This window comes from Vulpes vulpes, chromosome 9, assembly GCF_048418805.1.
Source record: "Vulpes vulpes isolate BD-2025 chromosome 9, VulVul3, whole genome shotgun sequence".
Classification (NCBI taxonomy): domain Eukaryota; kingdom Metazoa; phylum Chordata; class Mammalia; order Carnivora; family Canidae; genus Vulpes; species Vulpes vulpes.
Window position 1 is genome coordinate 34,996,775 of NC_132788.1, and position 22,352 is coordinate 35,019,126.

The window sequence follows — 22,352 nt, forward strand, 5'->3', positions numbered from 1 at the left end:
GTGAAAAATATTGATATGACGCAGAGAAAAAAGACACATCACATACAGAGAAATAAAGATAAGAGTAAAACAGACTTCTGGTCAGGAACTTTGCAAGCCAGAACACTATGGAGTGACATATTTAAAGAACTAAAGAAAAAGGCATCAACACAAAATACTATCAAGAAAAAAATCATTTTAGGGCAGCCCGGGTGGCTCAGTGGTTCAGCGCCGCCTTCAGCCCAGGGCATGATCCTGGAGACCCAGGATTGAGTCCCACGTTGGGCTCTCTGCATGGAGCCTGCTTCTCTCTCTGCCTGTGTCTCTGCCTCTCTCTCTGCCTCTCTCTCTCTCTCTCTCTCTCTGTGTGTGTGTGTGTGTATGTGTGTGTGTGTGTCTCATGAATAAATAAAATCTTCAAAAAAAAGAGAAAAAATCATTTTAAAAATTGAGAAAAAATAAAGGCTTTCTCTGATAAAAGCTGAGAGAATTATTTACCAGCAGACTTGGAACCTTAAAGGAAGTCTTTCGGACAAAGGGTACATGATTCCAAGAGAAATCTGGATTTATAGACACAAAAAAAGTAATTATGCTGCAATAGTGAAAATGCAGATAAATACAAGTTTTAATTTAATTGTTCTAAATGTTAGTTGTATGTATAAAGAAAAAGCAGTGGCACTATAGTTGGTGTCTTGGCATGTGCAAAGAAGAATCTATGACACTAGCACAAAAGATGGAAGGAATTGGAGTATACTGTTGAAAGGTCCTTACACAATCCATGAAGGTAAACTATGGCTAATTTTAAAATATCATCAATCCTATGATAATCACCGAAATGTATTTTTGAGAGTTGTAAATAATGGGCCAATCATGGAAATAAACTGGAATAATTAAAAATATTCAATCTAAAAGGCAGCTAAGCAAAGGGTTGGGGAGAATAAAAAACAAGTGGAATACATAGAGGGGAAGGGGAAGAATGTGGCAGGGGAGGAGGACCCTAGGCTCACCTCATCCACAAATACAACTAGATAACAACGAAATCATCCTAAACACCCCAGAAATCAACCTGAAGACTGGTAGAACAAATTCCACAACTAAAGGTAGAGAAGAGGGCAAATCATAAGTGTGGAGATGGGGTTTAGGGGAGAAATGGATCACAGATGCTGCAGAAGAGGGAGCCTTCGTCTCAGAGAAGAAGGGTGAGAGAGACACAGACAAGCACATAGCAGAACACACAAGGAGAACATTTCCCCATAGCCACTGGCTTAGAAAGCAAGAGGGGCTGAATTTCATCAGTTCTTCACTGGAGAGGTTTAAAGCCTAAGTTCTAAGGGGCTCCAGGAGAGTCTGGAGGCAATGAGGCTACTCCTGGAAACAACCTAGGGACCTAAAACATGGAAACAGTGATCTGAAGAGCACCTGGGGCATACAGTGGGAAGATTATTTGCTCTTCTCAGAGCATGCTCCTGAGGGGCAGCATTCACAGAGACACTTCTCTCCAAACAAAGGAGCTGGCCAGTGCCACTTCCCTACCCCACCCCTCAGCATAAACACAAAGCCATCTGCAGGAAGCAAGCAGCATGGACACTGGCTACCTAACTTGCTTATACCAAGCCCCACCCCTCTGTACTCTGGTGGGACTGCCCTTCTCAGTCACACGTGCTGCAGTCCCAGCACAGTGGGCCCTTTCCCCAGAAGCACAAATCCGTGCCCATACCATATATCCTGACCAGAGAGTTTTGTAGGGCCTTACCACAGTGGAGGTGGTGACAGTTTTCATTTCACAAGCAGACCAGGACACATATTCAGGCCAGAGACCAAACACTGCCCACAACAGGCAAGGAGAGCCCGTGAAGATGACTACCTGAGGGATATAGCAGTCAGAATACAATGGCAGGGGGCGGCTGCTGTTGGTTGGGGCTGTCCCGCATCTAAGGTAGGAAGATGGTGGCCACAAAGAAGATGAAAAAGTCGCTGGAGTCGATCAACTCTAGGCTCCAACTGGTTATGAAAAGTAGAAGGTACGTGCTGGGGTACAAGCAGACCCTGAAAATGATCAGACACGGCTAAGCAAAACTGGCCATTTTGGCCAACAACTGCCTGCTTTGAGGAAATCTGAAATAGAATACTACGCCATGTTGGCCAAAACTGGTGTCCATCACTACAGTGGCAATAATATTGAATTGGGCACAGCATGTGGGAAATACAACAGAGTATGCACACTGGCTATCATTGGTCCAGGTGATTCTGATATCATTAGAAGCAAGCCAGAACAGACTGGTGAAAAGTAAATCATGCAAAATTTTTCTTTAATAAAACTGGCCAGAGCTTGTTTTGTTGTTTTTTTTTTAAAAAAAAAAAAAAAAAAAAAAAAAAGAATACAATGGCAGGGTGCACACAGCCACACTGTGGACACTTGCTGAAGTGCCAGGTCCTGGGCACTACATGAACTCTTTGGCATAAAAAGCCATTACTTTCAGGAGTGGGAGACATAACTGGCTTTTCTAACATACAGAAGCAGGCAGAGACTTAGACAGAATGAGAAGAGAGAGGAATTTATCCCAAATGAAAAAATAAGAGAAGGCCACAGCCAGGAATCTAAGCAAAACAGATATAAATAACATGTCTCATGGAGAATTTAAAGCACTGATCATAAGGATACTCACTGGACTTGAGAAAAAAAATGGAAGACAATAGTGAGACCTTTTTACAGAGATAGAAGAGTTAAGAAATAATATAAGATAAATGATAAAAATTAAGATAATTCAGAAATGAAGACTGCAATAAATGAGATTAGAAATATGCTTGATGCAATAAACAGCAGACTGGAAGAAGCAGAGGAATGAATTAATGCCCTATAAAACAAAGTAATGGAAAGCAATGAAGTTGAACAAAAGAGAGACAGAATTATGCAAAATGAGAATAGACTAGGAAACTCAGTGACTCCATCAAATGTAGTAACATTTGTATTATAGGAATTCCAGAAGAAGAAGAAGAGAGAGAAAAGGGAGCAGAAATCTTATATGAAGAAATAATAGCTGAAAACTTCCCTAATCTAGGGAAGGAAGCAGATATCCAGATGCAGGAGGGACAGAAAACTCCAATAAAATCAGCAAAAGCAGATCCACACCAAGACATTATAATTAAACTGGCAAAATATAGTGATAAGGAAACAAATCTTAAAAGGAAGAAGACAAAATAAGATAGTTACTTGTAAGGGAAAACCCATAAGCAGATTTTTCAGGGACTTTCCAATCCAGAAAGGACTAGCATGATATATTCAAAGTGCTGAGTGAGAAAATCTCCAACCAAGAATACTCTATCCAACTAGGCTAAGATTCAAAATAGAAGGATAAATAGATTTCACAGACAATCACAAATTAAAGTAGTTCATGACCATTAAACCAGCCCTGCAAGAAATACTAAGGGGGACTCAGAGAGTGGAAAAGAGAGACCAAAAGTGACAATATAAAGGTAGGAAACGGGATCCCTGGGTGGCGCAACGGTTTAGCGCCTGCCTTTGGCCCAGGGCGCGATACTGGAGACCCGGGATCGAATCCCACGTCGGGCTCCCGGTGCATGGAGCCTGCTTCTCCCTCTGCCTGTGTCTCTGCCTCTCTCTCTCTCTCTCTCTCTCTCTCTCTCTGTGACTATCATAAATAAAAAAATAAATAAATAAATAAAATAAAAAATAAAGGTAGGAAACACGAAAGCAGTAAAAATGAATGTTTCTATAAGAAACCAGTCAAGGAACTCACAAAATAAAAAGATGTAAAACATAACAACATATACCTAAAACATGAAGAGGACAAGAAGAATTGGTTCAAACTTAAACGACCATCAATTTAATATAGACTGGTATATGCAGAAGAGGTTATATAACTGCAGGTCGAAAGTGAGCAGATGAAGAAATATTTATAATGCAAAAATATTTATAATGCAAAATATTTATATATTTATATATAAATATAAATATTTATAATGTCTTTTGACATTTATAATGTCAAAAGAAAACCAGAGTAGCAATATTTATATCAGAAAACTAGACTTTAAAACAAAGGTTGTAACAAGAGATAAAGAAGGGTACTATATAAAGGGGAAAGAAGATAAAACACTTGCAAATATTTTTCACACAACATGGGAGCACCCAAATACATAAATAGTTAATAACAAGCATAAAGGAACTAATATATAATAATAGTAGGGGACTGTAATGTCCCACATACATCAATGGACAGATCACCTAAACACGAAATCAACAAGGAAACAATGGCTTTGAGTGAAACATTTAGATTTAACAGATATATTCAGAACATTCCATCCTAAAACATCAGAATACACATTCTTTTCAAGTGCACATGGAATATTCTCCAGAATAGATCACATATTGGGCCACAAAACAGGCCTCAACCAATTCAAAAAGACTGAAAAGCCATACCATACATACACCTTTTCTGACCACAACACTTTGAAACTAGAAGTCAACCACAAGAAAAAATCTGGAAAGACCACAAATAAATAAAGGTTAAATAACATGCTACTAAACAATGAATGGGTCAACCAAGAAATAAAAGAAGTTAAAAAGGACATGGAAACAAATGAAAATGAAAACAAGAGGATTCAAAACCTCTGGGATGCAGCAAAAGCAGTTCTAAGAAGTATATAGCAATAAAGGCCTACCTCAAGAAGCAAGAAAAATTTCAATCTAATATTACACCTAAAGGAGGTAGAAAAAGAACAACAAACAAAGCCAAAACCCAACAGAAGGAAGGAAATAATACAGATCAGAGCAGACATAAATGATAACTATATCATTTATATAAAATAATCTGTTCTATTAAAAAATCAATAGAACAGATCAATGAAACCAGGAGGTGGTTCTTAAAAAAAAAAAAAAAACAATGAAACCAGCAAACCTCTAGCCAGGCTTATCAAAAAGAAAAAAGAAAGGACCCAAATGAGACAGGAGAAATAACCAACATCACAGAAATATAAGCAACTATAAGAGATTATTACAAAAAACTATATGTCGACAAATTGAACAACCTAGAAGAAATGGATAAATTCCTAGAAGAATATAAATTACCAAAACTGAAACAAGGAAAAATAGAAAATCTGAACAATCAGCAAAGAAATTGAGTCAGTAATCAAAAAACTCCCAATAAACAAAACTCCAGGGCCAGATGGCTTCAGACGTAAACTCTAGCCAACATTTAAAGAACAGTTAATACCTATTGTTCTCAAACTATTCAAAAAATAGAAGAAGAAAACTTCCAAATTTGTTCTGTGAAGCCAGCATTAATTACCCTGATACGAAAACCAGATAAAGACACCACTAAAAAAGAGAACTATAAGCCAATATCTCTGAAGAACATAGATGCAAAAACCCTCAGCAAAATACCAGCAAACTGAATCCAACAATACATGAAAAAAATCATTCATGGGGTGCCTGGGTGGCTCAGTCAGATGAGCATCCAACTCTTGATCTCAGCTCAGGTCATGAATTCAGGCCCTGCATTTGGCTCCATGTCTATTAAAAAAAAAATCCTTCACCATAATCAAGTGGGATTTATTCCTGGGTTGCAACCGTGGCTCAATATTCACAAATCAACCAATGAAATATGTCACATTAATAAGAGAAAGGACAAGAACCATATGATCATTTCAATAGATGCAGAAAAAGCATTTGACAAAGTATAACATCCATTCATGATAAAAACCCTCAACAAAGCAGATTTAGAGGGAACATATCTCAACATAATAAAGGCCACATATCAAAACCCACAGCTAACAACGTCTTAAATGGGGAAAAACTGAGAGCCTTTCATCTATAGTCAAGACAGGAATGTCCACTCTCATCACTTTTATTCAACATAGTACTGAAAGTCCTAGCCATAGCAATCAGACAACAAAAAGAAATAAAAGGCATGCAAATCGGCAAGAAAGTAAAACTTTCACTATTTGCAGATGACACTCTATATAGAAAACCCAAAAACTGTCCAAAAAACTGTTAAAACTTGGGACATCTGGGTGGCTCAGCGCTTTAGTGCCTGCCTTCAGCCCAGGGCATGATCCTGGAGTCCCAAGATCAAGTCCCACATTGGGCTCCCTGCATGGAGCCTGCTTCTCCCTCTGCCTATGTCTCTGCCTCTCTCTCTCTATCTATCTATCTCTCATGAATAAATAAATAAAATCTTTTTTAAAATTTTTTTTTAACTGTTAAGACTGATAAACGAATTCAGTAAAGGCACAGAATAGAAAATCAATGTACAGGGATCCCTGGGTGGCACAGCGGTTTGGCGCCTGCCTTTGGCCCAGGGCGCGATCCTGGAGACCCGGGATCGAATCCCACGTCGGGCTCCCGGTGCATTGAGCCTGCTTCTCTCCCTCTGCCTATGTCTCTGCCTCTCTCTCTCTCTGTGACTATCATAAATAAATTTTAAAAAAAAAGAAAAAAAAAAGAAAATCAATGTACAGATATCTGCTGTGTTTCCATATGCCAATAATGAAACCACAGAAAGAAAAATTAAGAAATCAGTCCCATTTCCAGCTGTACCAAAAATAATGATACACAGGAATGAACCTAACCAAAGAGTTGAAAGACCTGTACTCTGAAAACTATAAAACGCTGATGAAAAAAATTGAAGACAACACAAAGAAATGGAAAGGCATTCCATGCTCATGGATTAGAAAAACAAACATTGTTAGAATTTCTATACTACCCAAAGCAATCTACACATTTAATGCAATCTCTATCAAAACACCAACAGCATTTTTCACAGAACTAAACAAATAATTCTACAATTTGTATAGAACTATAAGAGACCCCAAAAATCCAAAGCAATCTTGAAAAAGAAAAGCAAACTTAGAAGCATCCCAATTCCAGACTTCAAGTCATATTACAGAGCTGTCATAATCAAAACAGTATGGTACTGGCACAAAAGTAGACACAGACCAGTGGAACAGAATAAAAAATGAATCCACGATTATATAGCCAGTTAATCTTCAACAAAGCAGGAAAGAATATCCAACTGGAAAAAGACTCTCGTCAATAAATGATGTTGGGAAAACTGGACAGCACATGCAAAAGAATAAAAGTGGACCATTATCTTTCACCATACACAAAAATAACTCTCAAAATGGATTAAAGACCTAAATGTAAGACCTGAAACCATAAAAGTCCTTGAAGAAAGCACAGGCAGTGATTTCTCTGACATTGGCCACAGTAACTTTTTTTAAGATATGTCTTTTGTTTCTAGGGAAACTAAAGCAAAAATAGACTTTGGCGGGGGGCGCCTGGGTGGTTCAGCGGCTGAGCATCTGCCTTCGGCTCAGGGCGTAATCCAGGATCCAGGAATCAAGTCCCACATCAGGCTCTCTACAAGGAGCCCGCTTCTCCCTCTGTCTATGCCTCTGCCTCTCTCTGTGTCTCTCATGAATAAATAAATTTAAAAATTTTAAAAAGACCGTGGGGGGCAGCCCTGGTGGCCCTGAGGTTTAGCGCCGCTTTCCACACACCCCCCCGGGGGGGCGTGATCCTGGAGACGGAGATAGAGTCCCACATCAGGCTCCTTGCACGGAGCCCGCTTCTCCCTCTGTCTGTGTCTCTGCCTCTCTCTCTCTGTGTCTGTCGTAAATAAAAATAAAAGACCTTGGGGACTACATCACAATAAAAATTTGTGCACAGCAAAGGGAACAATCAGGTTGTTTTTAGCTTTGAGAAAAGATATTTGCAAATGACACATGTGATAAAGGGTTAGTATCCAGAAATATAAATCCAAATATAGATCCAAATATGGATCCAAAGTATATAAAACACTCAAAAAACAAATAATCCAATTTTAAAAATGAGCAGAAGATATGAATAGACATTTTTCCAAAGAAGACATTAAAATGATCAACAGACACGTGAAAAGATGCCAACATCACTGATCATCAGGGAAATACAAATTAAAGCTACAATGAGATACCACCTCACACCAGTCAGAATGACTAAAATTAACAAGTTAGGCAACAACAGGTATTTGTGAGGATGCAGAGAAAGGGGAACCTCTTACAGGGTTGGTGGGAATGCAAACTGGGCCAGCCACTATGGAAGACAGTATGGAGGTTCCTCAAAAAGTTAAAAACAGAGCTACTCTATGACCCAGCAGTTGCACTATTAGGTATTTACCCAAAAGATACAAAAATACTAACTTGATGGGATACATGCATCATGATGTTTATAGAAGGATTATTTACAATAGCCAATTATGTAAAAAGCCCAAGTATCCATCGATTGATAAATGGATAGAGAAGATGTTTTTTATATATACAATGGAATGCTAGTCATAAAAAAGAATGAAATCTTGACATTTACAATGACAAGGATGGAGTTAAAGAATATTATGCAAAGCCAAATAAGTCAGAGAAAAACAAATATCATATGATTTCACTCATATGTGGAATTTAAGAAACAAAGCAAATTAGCAAAGGATAAAAAGACAGAGAGGCAGACCAAGAAAAAAACTCTTAACTATAGAAAACAACTGATAGTTAACCAGAGGGGAGGGAGGAGGAGGGTGGGTGAAACAGGTGATGGGAAGTGAGGAAAACACCTGTTGTGATGAGCACCAGATGATGTATGGAAGTGCTTAATCACTATATTGTACACCTGAAACTAATACTACACTATACGTTAACTAACTGGAATTTAAAAACTTTTTAAAAAATCAAATGGAAAACAATAAGGTAGATTTTAATCCACTTGCATCAATAATTACATTAAATTTAATGGACTAAACATGCTAATTAAAAGACAGTCTGTGAGATGTGATAAAAAGGCGAGACTCAACTATATGCCTGGTTTGAATTAATTGAGAAAAAATCCATATTAGAGTGAAGACTTCAACACTTTTCTCTCAGTGATAGAATAAGTGGAGGGAAAATTCATTAGAGTGGAAAAGACATGAATAACACTATCAAGCAACTTGACCTAATTGATAGAGTTCACCCAGCAAAGGAACAGACGTTTTTTTCAACTTCACCAAAAGAGATCATTAACGCATCTCAATAAATAAAAGGAGATGAAATATTGTAAAGTATGTTTTGGGATCATAATGGAGTTAGACTAGAAATTAATAACAGAAAGATATCTGGAAAACTCCCCAGATTTGTATGTTAAACAACCCACTTTTCTTTAATCCATGAGTGAAAGTGGAGGTCATAAGGGAAATTAGGAAATATATGGAATATTAGGAAAAGGCAAAACTATAGGAACAAAAAAACAGATGCCTGTTTGCTAGAGCATGGGGAAGGCAAGAGAAGACTGGCCATAAGGGGAAGAAGAGTATTCTATGCACTAATGGAGACGTTCTCAAGTTTGAACATGCTGGTGTCTACTTGGTTATATGCACTTGTCAAAATACATAGTACTGATTACGTTAAAGCTGGTGAATTTTATTACATGTAAGTCATACCTCAGTATACCTGAGTTCACAAATTTTTCTTTTAAAAAAATGCACAGAACAGGAAATGAAATTCAAGTTTTCAGGTACACTCCTGTACATTTTCAGTGTTGGCTGCCCTACATGCCCTTCACTACACGAGCACCCCACACCTACACCATTCCTACTGAGAGGATTATTCTGAGCCTCAGTGAGCCAAGACCAAAGGTCCAACAAGCTTCCATCCTTTAAGAGAACATAAAGTTAAAAGTGGTGTCAGTGTTTATGAATACTGCATTTTGTAATTACTGACAGTCTGAAAGTCCTCATCAAAATGATTGGTGTCCTCTAAATTTTAAAGGTAAAAGTTCAGATACAAATTCTGCTTATCCACACAGATGATTTAATTTTTACTTCCAGATTGCAGCAGTTGTCCTTGATTTTGTATAAGGAAAATCCATTTAAACTCCCTAATTCTATAAGCCATTCCCATGGCCCCTACCAGCTACTTCAATCTCAAGTCTTAAGTTCCAGAGATCAGATAAAGTTTCTGTACCACAGCTAATGAGCCTTAATGTTCTTTCAGAGCTAGTCAAAGCTTTAGACAGGCTTTTCAAAATAAACTTATTTTTCCAGCATGGTGGATTTTCTTGCTAGGCAAGATTTGATTTCCAAATTGTGCTAAGTTCTAGAAATTCAGGTTTCATTCTTATATGCTCCCACATTTCAGCACACAATTAAGGAACTTTCTGATCCATGCCCCCACCCTCTGGGGCTTGAGTAGAAGACAAATCTACCACAGAGAGAGTTACACTCACATTTCTGGGGCTTTGACCCTTGGGGACTTAATAAATCCTACAGTGGGACTTTTTGTAGTTGAACAACTGTGTGCCAAGCAATGTGGTTTTGCTTACCTATTATTTCACAAATTCTGCCCTCTGCTTTAGAACAATTCCCAAAAGTAATGATAATTTTCTTTTCGTAAGTAAAATGTACAAATAGCCTAGATTAATTTTTCTACATTATGAATTTTTCCTTTTATAAATTGGAAAGCAGGATTATAAGAACTGACATGGGTACAGTTAGAAAAGTCTATAGGCATTAAGCTAAGGCAAGACCATGAGGCTTGGGAAAGGGTAGACACCTGACAGATGGTATTTTGTAACTTCACCTTTAATGATATTCTTAGATGGAAGGTTCTTTCGGGTTAGATATCATCCAATAAACATAACAATTATTTTAAGTACAAAAATTTTACTTCTGTCTGAAAGAATCTCGGGCAAATCACACAGCAAGAAGGGCTCTAAGTTTTAAACAAAAATCATGATATAAAATTCTATTTACAGTATAACATCATGTATGTTAGAGAAAGGGAAGAAATAGGAGAAATGAAAAGAAATACAAATATACCAAAATGTGAAGACATTTTTGGAATAATGGACCTATACATGATTTTCCTAAACTTTCTTCACTCTTTATTCTTCAAAATATATTTTTAGCATTCTTAGATTGTTAGAAACCTAATGTAATTTAACAAACACATGACATAACGTTAGGCAGGTTTTGATTTGGGGGGGTCTATTTACTTACTATTTGATAAACATAAGGTGAAATTGATATGCATTAGTTGTGAAATTTGGAAAATCAAATGTGCCTATATCATATAAGGAAATGAGCAAACATGCCCAGGAAAAATCAATCAAAGCACTGGACAAAAATGAAATCTCAATTTTTTTCTTACCTGTTCTTTCCTTCTGATTGATTTCACTGTCCTACTGAACACCTTCCTTGGAGGATTCTAATCAGGATATAGAATGAAACCCAAACTCTTTATTTCTTTAAGAGAACACTTAAATAGTACTATGTGTCATGCATTACTCCAACCATTTTATAAATGTTCATTTCATCTAAATAAGTCTTCAGCTTGGCATTCCAAGCATTCCCCACTTAGCTTCCACTTCCAGCCTTTTTCCACCTCCCTAATGACCCTGTGACTTGGCCTCACGATTCTACTCTGGTTGTCTAAAACACACTAACAGGCACCTCTCTGTTCATCTCCTTCTGAGACAAAGTCTATTCCCCAAAATCCCACTTGTCAAAGGCCAAAGCAGGCTCAAATCCTACCTTCATCAAACGTTCCTAAAGCCTCCAGCTCAGATCTGTGCCCCTCTCCATTACTCTGTGGTACTAGAAAAGACCACGTAAACTCTACTAGGTTTATTTCCTGTAAGAGACTATGTTCTTCAGAAATTACTGGTCTTTTCTATATTCCTCTCCCTATATTGCCTGACTCAGTGTTGTTCTGCATAATAGATACTGCTCAACATGTAAATGCCATATAAATACATTCAATCTATAAAATAAAGACAGACCTTAAAGAGCAATTTTCAATACTATGCACAGAACATATATTGCCCCTCATCATTTATTAACAAAATTAGATACAAAAGGTCACATTATTAAATTCCTTAATTTTTTTAAGCATTTTCTATGTGCCAAGTGTGGTGGCTAAGCATTTCACATGTATTAGAACTTAGAATATTCTCCAAAAATTATCTCATAAAAGACTCACTTTATATTCAAGTCATTACAAAGTTCTATTATGAAAGGCTCTCCAGTTCTTGAAAAATAATACACTGTTTGTGGAAGACACATTCTCCTGAACTAATTCAATCATGGTAGCATAGAAATCTTTTGATAAAATCTATTTTTCAATGGGACCAGGAGACAAAGAAATTTAACATAGACATTTGAATTATTCCTGGGGCATGACTTCACAAGTGCTAGTGCTAGAAAATTTGCAAGTAAACTTTGTAAAGATCACTTTAAAACAAAAAAAGTAACATAGCCAGTTGTTATGTGGAGGAACCACAAGCATACTACCACAGAGAGAAAAAAAACACCTTTAGAGTCAAACCTTGAGAATTAGTAGTTGAGGCTGGAGATAAATTTCTTTTTTTTTTTTAAAGATTTATTTATTTATTTATGATAGACATAGAGAGAGAGAGAGAGAGAGAGGTAGAGACACAGGAGGAGGGAGAAGCAGGCTCCATGCCGGGAGCCCGATGCGGGACTCGATCCCGGGACTCCAGGACCGCGCCCTGGGCCAAAGGCAGGTGCCAAACCGCTGAGCCACCCAGGGATCCCCTGGAGATAAATTTCTAATCTCATGTCATATGTGGGTTTTAAAAAGCTTTGCACAGCAACATCTCAGGAAAGCAACAATGATGTGCTCTGGAAAACTGTTTAGAAAAGCAGCTCAAAAGCATCACTCTACTGAAGACAAAGACACCTGACTCAGAGACACTTGTTAAAAGTTTGAACAGAAGTTTTTTGGGGGGCACCTGGCTGGCTCAGCTGGCTAAGCATCTGACTTTAGCTCAGGTCATGATATCAGGGTCCTGGGATCAAGTCCCACATCAAGCCCCATGTTGGGTCACATGGCCCTATCTAGCTCTGCACCCAGCAGGGAGTCTGCTTGTCCCTCTCCCTCTGCCCCTCTCCCTTCTCATGCTCTCACACTCTCTCTTTCTCTCTCTCTCTCTGTCTGTCAAATATAGAAATAAAATCTTTTGGGATCCCTGGGTGGCTCAGAGGTTTAATGCCTGCCTTCGGCCCAGGGTGTGATCCTGGGGTCCTGGGATCGAGTCCCACGTCGGGCTCCCTGCATGGAGCCTGCTTCTCCCTCTGCCTGTGTCTCTGCCTCTCTCTCTCTCTCATGAATAAATAAATAAAATCTTTAAAAAAAAAAAAAGAAAGAAAGAAAATCTTAAAATTTTTAAAAAATAAATGTTTTATGAAATGGGAAAGTAGAAATATTTCAGTAATATGTTACATATTCCTATTTCAGATCACATCATATATGTAATTATAATATTTTATGTCTCATGTAATTATTATATATAAAATTGACCCCCAAAAGAATTTTTTAATCCTCTCATTGGAAAAATGGAGGTCTGCCTTCTATGAGGGTGACCTTAGATATGAGCACAGATGGTTCTCTTCACAATCACCCAGTACACTGGGTACTGTGCCTATTGTACAGATGAGGAAGTAGGGCTTAAGAGTTAAGAAACACACAAGGAAAAAGAAAAAGAAACACACAAGGGCACACAGCTACTCAGTGCAAAGCCCATTTGACTTAAAGTCTGTGTCCTTAACCACCACTTCCAGGCAGGAAGCTCCCAGGTCCTTGCTCATGTCAAGAATCACAAAATCTAAATTGTTTTTCTTCCTCCAGCAGGATCAGCATAAGAAGCATACACTTTCCTTAGAAACAAAATGCACGTGAAGAACTTTCTCTGCTGAGCCCACATTACAAAGGCTGAAAGGCTTCTGTGCTCCTCTAAAAGCAAGTCCCTCCTTACAGCACCAAGCACCACAGCAAAGGTGAAAAGAGCCAGTATTGGAAAGCTCCGTAAAGGAGCCCTCTGATCCCTCCTAAGACTCCCAGTTTTATCCAACCAAATGAGAGATTGAGATGAAAATACTCAAAGAGATATGGAATTGACAAACCGTCCTCTTCTTATGTTCTGTTTGACACTCATTTGTTAATGAACTAGAGAAATTTTAGAGCTACAAAGATGGAGAATCTAGATTAACTGTATTTGACCTCAATCTCAGAGCAGCAGCTGACCTAAAACACAGTCTTTTTGGTTTGCTCCCAAATTCTCAGCTAGAATGTCATCACAGAAACATGAAATGTGCGACACTGAATAAATAGAAATGTGCAAGCCTCACCACACAAAATATCAAGGAGGTGTATCGGAAGTGATGCTTCTTTTAGTTTTAAGTAAATCCACTTAAACTTTATGGCACTAAGTGTAACATTTTTAAAACACAAATTTATACGATCAGGTTCTTAAACAGGGGCAGCATCTGTCTATAGACACAGGAGCTCCAGAAGGGATGAGTCCTGACTGGACAGGCACCAAACTGCAGGCACAGCCCCAAAGAGACATGCCTGGAACTTTCTCTGCTGTGCAAACAGCGCCCCAAACAGTTCTTTTCTTTAAGTAAAGTTGTGGGAAAAGCTAAATGCAAATGTTACAAGAAAGGGTTTATTTCAGATGATTTCTTTTCAGCTTTTACCCATTTATATATGAGAACAAGAATATAATCTCTCATTCAATAGGAAAATAAAACAAAAGTGTTAGTTGTCCAGAAAACCTATTTCTGCTCAAAATTCTAGCACCTCTGAAAGACTACATTATCACAGTAGTTTGATGAGAGCCCATACAAGAGAGGTTTTAAAACAATGCTTCACATAAATCATAATCCTGACCTTCAGTTACAAGATGCCCACACCTTGTAACTCCCTTTCATCTCCCCCGCCCCCCCCCCAACCACGCCCCTCGGCCCCGTTCTTCCAAGGAGATTGGAAGACCATCTGTTCAAACCCTTAGATTTGAGCACAATATGGTCAACTCACCTGAATGTGCCCAGCGCCCTCTACTGCCGCTTGAATATTCGAACAACCACTGATGAGTGACAGCTGTTCTTCAGAACTCAGGGAGCCTCTCAGAGAATCTGACTGCTCCAGAATCTTCATCTCTTTCCTAGAAAAAAAGAGTGACCCTGTGAGTATTCACGGAAATTCTTAAAACAAAGGTAAACATAACTAATCAGTAGGGAAATGCAAATCAAAACCACAATGATATACCCTCCTTTTACGCCCACTAGGATTAAAAAAAAATAGAAAATAAACCAAGAGTTACTGAGGATGTACAGTGTTGATGGAAGTGTAAAAGGGGAAGCCACTGTGGCAGTTTGATGGTTTCTCAAAACGTCTAAAAGAGACCTACCTTATGATCCAGCAAAACCAATTCTGCTAATACCCCTCCCCCTCAAAATGAAAGCAGGTACTCAAAGAGATATTTGTCATGTTCATAGTAGCATTGTTGACAAGAGTGAAAAGACGGAATCAACCCAAAAGTCCATACGTGGATGAAAACAAATATGGCACATACATACAATGGAACTCAATACAATAGAATTCAGCCTTAAAAATGCAGGAAATCGGGGTGCCTGGTGGTTCAGTCAGTTAAGCATCTGCCTTAGGCGCAGGTCATAATCCCAGGGTCCTGGGATTGAGCCCAACATCAGGCACCCTCCTCAGCAGGGAACCTGCTTCTCCCTCTTCCGTTCCTCCCCACCCCCGCTCATTCTCTCTGTCCCTCTCTCTCTCTCTCTGTCAGATAAATAAATTAAAAATCTTAAAAAAAAAAAAAAAAAGGAAGGAAATTCTGTCACATGCTACAGCATGGATGGACCCTGAGGACATGACACCAAGTGAAATAAGCCAGTCACGAGAGACAAATACTGTATGATTCCACTTATATGAAGTACCTAGAATAGTCACATTCATAGAGGCAGGAAGCAGAATGGTGCTGCCAGGGCTGGAGTGGGGGTAACTGTAGTTAATGGGTACAGAGTTTCGGTTTTGTATGATGATCTTATGGAGATAGACGGTTATACGACAATGAGAATGCACTTAATATCACTAAACTCTATGCTTAAAAATTAAGACAATAGAGATCCCTGGGTGGCGCAGCGGTTTGGCGCCTGCCTTTGGCCCAGGGCGCGATCTTGGAGACCCGGGATCGAATCCCACATCGGGCTCCCGGTGCATGGAGCCTGCTTCTCCCTCTGCCTATGTCTCTGCCTCTCTCTCTCTCTCTGTGACTATCATAAATTAAAAAAAAAAAATTAAGACAATAAATTGGATGCTGTGTGTATTTTACCACAATTAAATTTTTTCTTTTTATTTTTTGAAGAGATGAGGCAAAGCCAATGAAGTAAGATTAAAAAGTAGTAGTTCTTCACCCACTCGGTTCATCCCGGGGGGACAGGGTTGAAAGAAGGTACCTCATAATCAGGACTGGGGGCTTCATGGGGTGTGACCTGTGCAGTCACTGAGACCTGTGCTCAGAGGTACCCTCACTGGGTTTAATGCTCTGTTGTCATAGTATCAAAATTCTTAATGAATATCGAGCAAAGGGCCCTACACTTTCATTTGCACTTGGCCTCACAAATTACATAGTCAGTCCTTCTTATAATTCACTACCTATTAAATAAACAAGAAAGAGTACATAGACAAACACACATGAAGTTGCCTAAGAAGCAAAATGTATGCTTTCAAAAAAATTTGTGAATTTTTGCCAGTGAGTCAAATAATTTTTACATCATTTCACATTCATGGTTTTGATCTTTAAGCTGTTGATGCCTTCAGCCAAAGACTGTGTAGGAACACACCTACAGTGAAATGAATTGGTTTTGTTACTCACTGCACTGAGGGAGAATGCACATCAGAGGGACCTCTGAGGGGGTCAGTAAGAAAGTGTCAGAGAGAACATATAGCAGGATCTGAACTTTGGGTGACTTGGAAGAGAATCTGAGGATCTCAGTTCACTGGATTAGATGATGTAGAAAGCAAAGACAATTTGAAGATGGTCTCAATAAGCATAAATGTTTGAAGGACAGACTAGACTGAAGATAAAACTATAATGGGCAAAGAGGTAACAGTCATTCATTTTAGCCAAGAGAAGGCTGCTCAGTATTGTGGGTTGCACAGTGATCTCATTTTTGTGCATGCTTAGACAAAGTCAAATTGTGGTCTTGCTTTGTGTCATTCTGTCATGGTCTAAGAGTGACTTCGTCTGAGGTGAGTATTCTTGAGACTGCTTATGTCCAACAGGAGAATGCCATGGCCTGCCTAGCTGTGAATGCTGGACCAGCTCCAGATGTTAGGGGCTGAGCTTTTGCTGTTTTGTTTTTGTTTTTTCTCTTTCTTAAAGCTATGCATCTTGTATTTTCTTTTAGCTACAAATTGGGGAACAGAAACTTTCTTCCTACTGTCACTGCAAAACAAAGCAAAGATATGCTGAAATGCAGATTATTACACTTAACCAAAAGAAGCTTCACGGCAAAGATAATGAGTCAACTAATAATCAGGCAGATTCAAAATCTTTCCTGCTTCTGAGTCAGCAAACGTGAAAACACCACTGCAGGTCATCATTACACATGGAAACCGAACCCGAATTTTTTTAAAGGAGAAGGAGAATCTGTTGTCAAATAGATAATTCGGAAGACCAGTAATATATTAGCTAAAAAAAAATCTACCTTAAAATTGGGCCAGAAAATGGTGACCTGATTTTGGAAGATCCTAAGGATACACATGCAGAACTCAGTGTTGGGAGCTGATCACCACCCCCAATGGGCAAGCATTTGAAAAATATTTTTACATATAACACATTCCTTGAAGTAGAAGTTTATAAAGTTACTGAAAATATACAAAACAGGGTCTGTTTCTTAGCCAGTTCATCAAGAAGTTTGTATTAGTTTATATACTGTATGGTGTCTTAGCAACAGATTAAAAACTGACGATTTTTAAGTTTGATACACTTGATAAGCTAAAATGACTTAAATGGCAGAAAGTAGGTATTTTAAACACCGTCATGAGAAATACAGTAAAAAGAGTTACCAGAAAAAGTTACCCTACTAAGATAAGAAGGAAAAGTGAAAGTTGACTTGTCCTAGAGGTTCCTGTGATTATGCACCAGTAGTATCCCCCCAACCCTCCTGAACACAGGCTGCATTACTCATTCAAATAACCAGTGAGGAAAGCACCATGTGATCCAAAGATCATTTAATTTTCATTTCATGCTTTTGATCCATCTTCTGAAAGTTTTCGGTTACATAACTCTGTATATGTACTAAAAACCATTTACTAGATACTTCAAGAGTGAACTGTATGTTACATAAATTCTATCTCAATAAAACTGTTGTATTTCTTTCGTGTTGCTTTTGTAACAAACTATTACAAGCTTAGTGGCTCAAACAATACAAATTTATTATATTATGTTCCCAGGGATCAGAAATCTCCATACACTAACATAGAATTATTAGCAAGGCAACATTCCTTCTGGAGGCTCTAGAAGCCAAACTGCTCCTTGCTTTTTCTAGCTCCTAGTGCTCCCCCATCACCACTTTCCTTGGCTTCATGACCTTTCCCATTTCACAGCCTGCAAGCTCACCATTCAACCCCTGCTCATCACACCTCCTTCTTTGGCTCTCCTGACTCTGTTTCCCTGATAATGACCCTTGTGATTACATTGAGCCAATCTGGATAATCTTCCATATTCTCAACTTAATCACATATGATCTGTTGCCATGTAAGGTAACATATTCTCAGGTTCCAGGGATTAGGACATAGACATCTTTGGGGAAGTCATTGTTTTGCCTATCACACTTACTTTAAAAAAACAAAAACAAAAACAAAAACAAAAACTTTTAGAGCAAATAGAATACATAATGTATGTAGAATTCTGTAAAATGACTGTTCAAAATTGTACTTACAGAACAGAGAGGACTTATATCTATTAAAGCTGCCTCAAATCAGATGATTAGGTTATGTTTGACTCTTTGTACCCTGCAGATATTTTTCCACATATTCTGAATTCCTCTAGCTGTTGAAAAGTTTGTTGTCAATTTGTCATTCTTTTATAGGTAGTCTGCTTTGTCTGACTACTTTTAATACTTTTATGTCCCTTGGTGTTTCATAGTTTCCCTGTGATGTATAAATAGGGAAGATACATCACATCTACACTGGGATGTAGATATAGATAGCCTTTTTCTTTCTCCTGCTTAGGACAGTTGGTTCTTCCAGAATATGAGGATTCCTGTCTTCAACTCAAATGAGGTCTCAATCATTATATCTTCATAAATTGTTCTTCCCTATTCGGTCTAAATCTTTCAGACCTCTAATGAGACATGTTAGACATCTCTGTATCCTCCATATTTCTTAACTACTTTTCCACATTCTCTCTTTATCTCCTGAATTCCATGCTAAATAGTATCTTCACATCTGGCCTCTAGTTTACTATGCTCATAAAACCTTGTCTCTCACATGTTTGGGGATTTTTAGTTGGGAGCAGATGTTCACTGAAATCTGTCTGTGGGAATTCTTTGAGCCTTCGGTTTAAGGTACATGATTCTGGAGATGATATGTGTTTTGCTTCTGGCAGGTACTGCAGGTACTACTAACCAAGAGACCAATCTGAATTCTTGGATTGGAGTTTTTGAGACCACACAAGTAATATGAATGTGGGCTCCAAAACTCTTAGGGAGCCGGTTTGTGGTTATAAATTCTCAGAGAAATTCTTTCTCCCATCCAACCAGAACCAAGGCCAAAACAGACAGGCCCTGTGTATAGATTAGCTATTTTTTCCTAACACTCCTTTCACCAACAATGTCACCCTCTAGATACTAGCTTCATTTGTGGGTCTCCAATTTGATCTCCCATCTTGCACGAACTAAGGATTTCTGTTAGAACTAAAGCAAGATTGGCAAGTATCTTAGAGCAGTTGTGACTTTCACACATCTCATGGGATGTGTGCTTCCTAATTTGGCCTCTCACAATTTCCATAACTTTCTTGCCAGCCCAGCTATGCATTATAAACTATACATTTACTCAGTATTGTTAAGTATTTTGAAGTGGAAAGGGTTTTCAGGATACGTACTTTTCCATATTGCCAGAAACCAAACTCTAGACTGTTTCTTTAAAATCTAATATTCTGGGGCATCTGGGTGGTTCAGTTGGTTAAGCATCTGCCTTTGGCTCAGGTCATGACCCCAGGATCCTAGGACTGAGTCCCACATTAGGCTCCCGGCTCAGCGAGGAGTCTGCTTCCATCCTGTCTCTGACTCTCGCCCACCTGTTTCTCATGAATAAACAAAAACTAATATTCTTAGCTATTATGTGCATTTTATATTTCATGAGAAAAGAGAAATACTGGGACTCCTGGGTGGCTCAGTTGGTTAAGTATCTGCCCTCAGCTCAGGTCATGATCCCAGGGTCCTGGAATCAAGCCTCAAGGAGGTCTCCCTCCTCAGCGGGGAGTCTGCTTCTCTCTCTCCCTCTGTTCTTCCCCCACTTGTGGTCTCTCTCTCTCTCTCAAATGAATAAAAAATTTTAAAAAGAGAGAGAGAAATACTGACCATATCCATTTCAGTAATATTTTATTCAATGTGAATATGATCTCTACTATGCATATAAATTGATAACATACAATTGCTAATTGATTATATCATGGTTCTTGTTCATGCATATAGCAATACTGGTTCTTAGAGTTACCACTGCTAAGGCCTTACTCTTCTGTTTCCCAGTTTTGCTCACTTGAAAAAATACATATAGATAGATAGATAGATAGATAGATAGATAGATAGATTTTTATATATATTATTGTGTTATGTAAATGTCATATATTTACAAATATAAATAATACCTACACCAATCTGAATTCAATAAACTTAGCCTTAAAAACAACCATATAGGGATGCCTGGGTGGCTCAGCGGTTAAGTGCCTGCCTTCAGCCCAGGGCATGATCCTGGAGTCCCACAATCGAGTCCCACATCGGGCTCCCTGCATGGAGCCTGCTTCTCTTTCTGCCTGTGTCTCTGCCTCTTTCTCTCTCTCTCTCTCTCATGAATAAATAAATAAAATCTTTATATATATATATATATATATATATATATATATATATATATATATATTTCTGAAATGCATCAAAACACAAAGAATGTTTCTGTTTTTTATTTAATCTACCTATTTACTCTGATGCTTCAGAAATCAAGGCCCAAACTGGTTATAGACTCACTCAAAGACATAAAGTGTTAGCTGTGTGTGGGATGGAAACCAGTCTTCTGACTCCTTCCCTTAAACACCTTGTATAGGAACTGCTTCCTCTTCCTTACTCTTCCTACTAAAACATGATAGCTCTCTCATTAAAAAAAAAAAATCCTTCTGGTGGGACTTATTTATAGGACTAATTGACACAGTTTATTTGCTTAAAAATCTGTATATTCAAGGCAGTCAACTTACTGGAGAAAATAGAGAAGAGTTTGCATCTACTCCCTCTCTCATGAATACTGCTAATGCCAAAGTCCTAGCCTGCTGAGTCTGAACTCAGACTACAGGGCTCTTGCTTTCCATCTGGGGAGCCCTGGGGTACCTAGCAAAACCACCAACTCCTTCCAGTAGGTCATTACCAACAGGTATGCCAGGCTGCCCTACAGCCTGGCTCTCCAGAGTTCAGCTGACTAGGAGCCTGTGCCACATGGTACATGGCCCACCAATCAGCTCATCCCTCATGGGCAGTTTGAAATGAAGATCCTCCAAGTGGGGTGGTCAAGGGTAGGTGGAACCATAGACATACCCCAGTGGTAGAGTCATTGCAGTGGTGGGCTTTAGAAAGGCAGGATCTCAGCCAAGGACCTGCTATGAAAGAGTCCTCCCCAGAACTCTTCTAAAAGCTACTAGATAGATAGATAGATAGATAGATAGATAGATAGATAGATAAATAAATAAATAAATGCATGCTACCAGAGCTGTTGTCTGACTATCAGAAGCTCGGGGGTCACCTGAACAATGTCCCATTTCTGCAACAGGATATAGCTGCAGGGGTAGCTCCCAGTATCCCTTACTTCACTGATCAGAGCCTCACAATAAATCCCCACTGACAGATGTAATCTGGGTACTTCAACCCAAAAGGGCCTAGCATCTACTTTGTTCAGAAATTAGATGGAATTATTGGCTGAAGGAAATTATAACGTATCTAAACTGCCTATTTTTAAACTATATGATTTATATAAATTAGACCTGCAGCAATGGCTAAGCCTAGGGACCAATAACACTGGTAAATGTCAACTATGCTGCCCATAAATATAACCAGAATAAAAATGTTCATATCTCTGAAGAACTGCTTATAGCTACCAAACAAAAAAATCATTTCTGTTCAATAAAATATATTTACTGTTACAGAGATATGGTGCCTTGTTCCTTTTCTGGAAAGGCTTTGTTTTCATTAACTTATTTTTAAAAGTTAAAAAAAAAGTAGAAAGTATAATAAACATCCCCATGTTTCTACTGAGAACTAATAACAATCAAT

General features: G+C 38.5%; 1 protein-coding gene and 1 pseudogene across 2 annotated transcripts in view; one reads left to right on the forward strand and one right to left on the reverse strand.

Moving 5' to 3' along the window:
* CRYL1 (crystallin lambda 1) overlaps positions 1 to 22,352 on the reverse strand; it is a 176,941-nt gene that overhangs the window by 92,288 nt on the left and 62,301 nt on the right. For both annotated transcript variants that reach the window (XM_072719807.1, XM_025996640.2), the window contains exon 3: positions 14,836 to 14,962. In XM_072719807.1, the coding sequence (XP_072575908.1) occupies positions 14,836 to 14,962 (127 nt within the window). The remainder of the gene's footprint in view (positions 1 to 14,835; positions 14,963 to 22,352) is intronic.
* LOC112918597 (large ribosomal subunit protein eL30 pseudogene) lies at positions 1,912 to 2,307 on the forward strand (annotated as a pseudogene).